The sequence below is a fragment of the Cebidichthys violaceus genome, unplaced genomic scaffold, assembly GCF_023349555.1.
Source record: "Cebidichthys violaceus isolate CVI_PGR_0920_01 unplaced genomic scaffold, fCebVio1.0.p SCAF_17, whole genome shotgun sequence".
Lineage (NCBI taxonomy): Eukaryota > Metazoa > Chordata > Actinopteri > Perciformes > Stichaeidae > Cebidichthys > Cebidichthys violaceus.
This window is the reverse complement of record NW_027176340.1, coordinates 3,325,451-3,331,303: the sequence shown is the minus strand read 5'-3', so window position 1 is coordinate 3,331,303 and position 5,853 is coordinate 3,325,451. Positions and strand designations below refer to the sequence as shown.

General features: G+C 35.7%; 1 protein-coding gene across 1 annotated transcript; it reads left to right on the top strand.

Annotated features, from left to right (window-relative positions):
• Positions 1–1,031: 1,031 nt before the first annotated feature.
• On the top strand, positions 1,032–5,284 carry synprb (synaptoporin b). Its single transcript, XM_068711703.1, has 5 exons — positions 1,032–1,101; positions 1,636–1,760; positions 3,168–3,366; positions 3,474–3,665; positions 3,752–5,284. Exons 1-5 carry the CDS (start codon positions 1,078–1,080, stop codon positions 4,103–4,105), a joined length of 894 nt encoding a protein of 297 aa, XP_068567804.1. The 5' UTR covers positions 1,032–1,077; the 3' UTR covers positions 4,106–5,284.
• Positions 5,285–5,853: the final 569 nt, after the last annotated feature.

The following is a 5,853-nucleotide window of genomic DNA, read 5'->3' as shown; positions in this document are numbered from 1 at the left end:
AAGGACAAAAATCCCTGAAACCACAATCTTTGATCCCATGGCCATAAAAACATGCATTCTATTATATCACATGTTGTCCTCCAAGGTAACAAGTGTGAGTTCTTTTTTTTATTTGACACTGGAGAAAAACAAATGAAACGCATCACAATCAATGGTGTTGCTTTTCATTGACATTTCCCAGTCCGTGGTGAAAAATAGAATTGACCAGGACTGAAGTTGGTTAATAGATTAACTCATTAAAAGTGTAAAGTAATATTAATACGGTGGTAGTTTTTTTACACCGATATTTTTGTCATCTAAGGACATCAGAACACATTTCTTAGGGTTCATTTTACTGATGTGCTACAACTCTAAAATCATTTAAAAAAAAAAAGTAAATCTGTAAAACAGACTTGCTACCAAAAGAGGTCAGCAGAATCCTTTTTATGGCCCAATCAATGATCATAAGAAAAGAAAATGTAATCAAACTATCCACAATGATTACAATACAGTAATCTACTGTACAATTGTTATTCTCTTTCATCACATTGAACATTGGTTAATTACTATTTCAGTCACAATATAAGCGTTGATTTATTACAAATATTATTTGAAATCATATGATTATACTTGTTGCAAGGCTGGCCCAAGAATTGATGGGACCCAAAACAATTAACCTGATTCTAAAACCATGTCCATGATTACTTTGTATCAAATACCAACACAAGTTCAATCTGATTATTCATTGGACCTCGGTATGATAAATAAGTCTCGGGTATGTTTTTGTCTGTTGATGTGGCTAATGTACATACGAGACAATCAGATGGAATCAGAGTGAAGATTTTCTCAATTCTTAAGGCGACCCCAAATCCTTCTGTTTATCTTAAAAATGTATAACCACTAAATTTGGAGATACAAATATTTTTATTTGTAGAGGTACAGTGAAATCTCAGACCCCTCCCTGGGGATGAGGTCTCCTGTTGGCCCTCCCCTACGCTGAAACAGTCGCTCTCTTCTTCTACATCAGTGGCATTTCAACCCTGATGTCAAAAGCTACCGACACCGTGTGGAGTAGGACGTGAAATCTGTGATTTTTAAATGTGTATGGTTATATTTGCTCCGGTAAGTGTCATTTTTTCCAGTCTTGTCATTTCTACATTTTTGCATGTTGTGATTTTTGCTTCTATACACTGCATAATACATTGTATGAATTGCAATATCGAGTGGGATCTTGATGTTTTGACTTGCTGATCGGTGAAATGTCTGTCAGGTTTACTCAGTGCAGCTTGTTGAGGCAACATGTGCCACATACATAAAAGTAAAGAAAAATCTATTCAAAATAGTGAAAACAGAGTAAATCTCTCATTCTTGATATGAATATTCTGCATCAGAACTATAAAGATAAAACGACAGATTTAATCTGGACTGTACTGCTGTGACCCCCCCCCCCGTCAGCACACAGTGAGCAGCTCCGTTAGTTGACTTCCAACCTTTAAATTATTCACGTTTTGTTTTCAATCCAATTATAGATGTTAATAGCAGTCCAGTAATTTATTGATGTGTAGCTATACATTATGCAGACCTGATACTGGATCAATCTGTATGAATAATAAACAGATTCGGATCCTTTTATGACATTTTTTTTTTCCTCCCTAGATTTTTGCCATCTGTGCTTTTGCAACATGTGGAGGATACTATGGTCACCTCCAGGTTGAAGTGGACTGTGCAGACAGGAGGCAGAGTAACCTCAGCATCAACATTGATTTTGGCTATCCTTTCAGGTAAAGCACTTGATTGTGCATTCCTTTGCTTACATCCTTTGATTAGGTACTTAGGTACCTATAACGTGAATATAGAAAGAACAAATATCAACTGTCATAAAATTGTGTTTTACGATATTTTGTACAATTTAATATTTTACAATTAATCTATTAACATGTTTAGATGTATTTAATTTCAAAATGGGAATTAGCAGACTAGTTGACAAAGGGTAAAGATTTTACTGGACACCCAACGGACTAACCAGACATGACCAGACGATCATCATGTTGTCGGCCTCATCTGCTCTCTTAAAGCTCGCCCCATTTAAAAACAGGAAACCAGACAGCTGAGCGGCCCAAACAGTCCAAAATGTTTCACTGCATCATTCGGCCAAACTGTACCTGGAGTCCTGTCCGTCGAGACTTAACCTGGGATTTTGTAATGTGACAGCGCGTCGGCGTGTACTTGGGGCCGTCTGCTGTATAAAAACACCACGGAGATGTTTGGAGGATGAGGAAAAAAATGTGACTCCATTTGTCATCCTTGCTGCTATTTTGAGTGAAGAAAGTACTCATTTATAGCTCCAGAGCAATAATAGATTATCATTTCATTTCAGTGCACAATGGAAAGTGCAGTTGTGTAGTCGACCAAACCCAAACTCCATGCCTCAGAGTCACTGATGGCGACGCTAAACTGTTAATTAATCGTCCAATTAGAGTAAGCTCACTCATCCGACTTGACACTGGTGTCAGTGTGTTAGTTCAGTGGTCATTTTCTTTATTGTTCACTTATAAAAAGCAGATACAAACTGTGCCCCACTGTAACCAGTAACGAGCAGTTTTTAATTGACGTAGGTCATGCAGTATGTATAGACTCCACGCACCATATGGCCAAGGAATTTATGATTTATAAAACAAAATAAGATATATAACTATTTATATATATATATATATCCAAAGATAAATTGTTGTTCAGCAGTTGCAGTAATACATATAAATGAATATAAATATATTAAAAATGTTGGCATTTTTTATTTTTGCTGAGGTGTATTTTTTTTATTTGTTTTTATTTATATCAAATAAGTGGTCAGGAAAACCCTGACATTGAATGTTATGATTAATATGTGACAAAAGGAAAAGACAAGTTGCAGAACTGCTTCACTGGCAGCTTCCTCATAAATCCTTTAGAATCTGTTCCTTTGTATGCAACACCAAATAAAGAGTTCTCAGCTTTGTATCTATGTTTTTTTTAACTTGAATTGTCTTTTTTTAGTCACAAGTTTGCTAACAAAAGGGCTCTCATGGTGCAGGTGAACAATGGGCGGCTAAAGTGACAATTTTCTTCCACACTGAAGCTCCTCACATGCCAGTTTTAATAACAACCTGTTTTTATCCATTCACTGTAAACCTCTTCTTTCTGTCTTGTAGATTACAAGAAGTGCATTTCAAGGCTCCCTTGTGTGAGGCAAAAAGGGAAGAGGTTCTTTTCCTGGAAGGCAATTTTTCCTCATCTGCTCAGTTTTTCCTGACTGTGGGTGTTTTTGCTTTCCTGTACTCTCTGCTGGCGACCATCGTCTATGTCTTCTACCAGAACAAGTACCTCAGGAACAACAGAGGCCCACTTGTGGTCAGTGAGTTTATACCTTTGCCAAAAACATTCCCTTAATGTCCACACCTGAATCAGATCCAATATACTGTGATAATGTTTCCTTTCTGCTCTTTTATCCTGAGCAGGATTTTGTTGTTACAGTCATCTTCTCCTTAGTGTGGCTGGTCAGCAGTTGCTGTTGGGCCAAAACTCTTTCTGATATCAAGACAGCCACAAACCCAACTCAGGTGCTACTGCTCATCTCAGCCTGCAGAGCCCAGGAGAACAAATGTACGGCCACCCAGGAGCCTCTCTGGTCACGACTTAATACATCTGCGGTAGGTGTTGAGGCAACAAATGAAGCATTGAAACACAAAACTGGATAAAACAAGCTATTCACTCTTGTCCCTTCTTCTCTCTCCAGGTTTTTGGTTTTGTAAACGTCGTCCTCTGGGTTGGAAATATTTGGTTTGTCTTCAAAGAAACGGGCTGGTACAAGACAGGTCAAAGATATCCAACCAGAAGTGCTTCTGGGAAACGCACCAGTGAAATGCGACAGCGGCTCTACACCGAGAGCAGCTTCGAGCAGCCGGAGGAGGGTTTTGGTCCACAACTCTACAGACAACACAGTATCAATCAGCAGGTCAGCAGACAAGGTAGCTTCAACCAGGCGCAAGTAAGCTTGAGCTTACCGCACGCACATCTTGGCAAACCGGTATCTTATAAAGAGAATAAAGTGGCTTCTCAAGGCCCGATGATATTTGTCAACGAGATGTGATTTAGCTCTTAGTATAGTGCTGTACATGGTGAACGAGATGGGAAAATGAGTATCACCTTGAGATAAAATAAAACACTGGTGGTAAATATTTGGCAAATATGGCTTTCATAATGTGATGTAATATTTATATTATAACTTTTGAAATGAAGACATTTTAAGTCATTACTTAATGCTTTGTTTGTTTGTATTTATTGAGTGGTCAATGCAATTAACCCTAGAACACTAACGTGGGGTGATTTTCGCCCATGCGATTGTGTTCGTGTGATTTTCATAGTGTTCATCCCAGCTCCATTATTATTTTTTAGAAAGTTTCGCTAACGATTCCCTCATTTCACTAATTTGAGAGCATTTTTGGGTCCCCCCCATGATGACAAAAAGCCGATTTTTAATTATGATAATTATACTTGATGAACAATGAAATATTGACATAGTATAAAACAACAGTGACATAGTGGTTGCAAAACAAAATAGAGCCTATAATATAACTGCTATAGTATAGACAAAATTATACAACATACAATGATGTAATATTTTTGTGTACATTATGTATGTATATTATGTTGGTATGGTGCAATACAAAGTATTTACAAGTATCTATTAACTGTGTTAAATAAAGGATTTACTCAAGTGATGCCAAGTGTAGTGGTAGCACACTTCTGTGGTGGTGCAACTTAGTTTAATTAACTACTTTATCAATTCTTATTAATTATTTATTGATGACAAGCTAATCGTTTTATAGTTCATAAGTAGTTCCCTGTGTCACAGTATGATTTTATCCTGACCACCAATTCCAAATCCCCAAAAAGCCATTCAAATCACATTTCAGTGAATAAATGCCCAGTGATCTAGCTGTTTTTCGCATGGCGTTAAGAATTAAATAGTGTTGATATTTAACTAATTTCACTTGTTTCATTACACGTCTTAATTGTTTACCTGTACATCGAAAACCTTTTTCTTCTTTCCTTTTCTGTTATATATCATGGTACACATTCCGCAACAAGGTTTGACAGAAACTGTGCAGTACCAGTATCAGTTTGGAAATATGTCGAACCAAAGTGCTTGAGTTCACTCTATAAATATAAAATGTTTGATTGTAACATATATTCCCTTTGTTATTACTGATGGATTATGATCAATGTGGCACTCCAGTGTCTTTATTAGTCCTTTCTTTTTTAAGAAATATTGATTTCAAATGGATACTGAACTTTTTATTTTATCCGTATTTCCGTGTGTTTCACATTTTATGATACATAAGCTGAAGAATTATCTTCTTATTATCTTTTCATACTTTATAAATGATGGATTCACTATTTGTAAATGAAGTATTATATATATTACAAACCAATTATTAAGGAGTTGTAGATGATTAATAACATCCTTTATGAAGTGTAAGTAAATGATTACTATGAAGCATTAGTTCAGTTTGAGTAAACACTTAATTCATCATTTATAAAGCATTGTTCCTACATTAACACTCATTAGTATACAATTCATAACAACAGCTATAAATGTTTTATTCTTGATTAATAAGCTTGTCTATTATGCGTTTGGTGATTATGTTTTCATACTTTATAAATAATGGATTCACTATTTGTAAATGAAGTATTATATATATTACAAACCAATTATTAAGGAGTTGTAGATGATTAATAACATCCTTTATGAAGTGCTAGTAAATGATTAAGAACTTATTTAGATGTGCATTATTCATGCATTTATATATATAAAGATTTAGATATGCACTAATG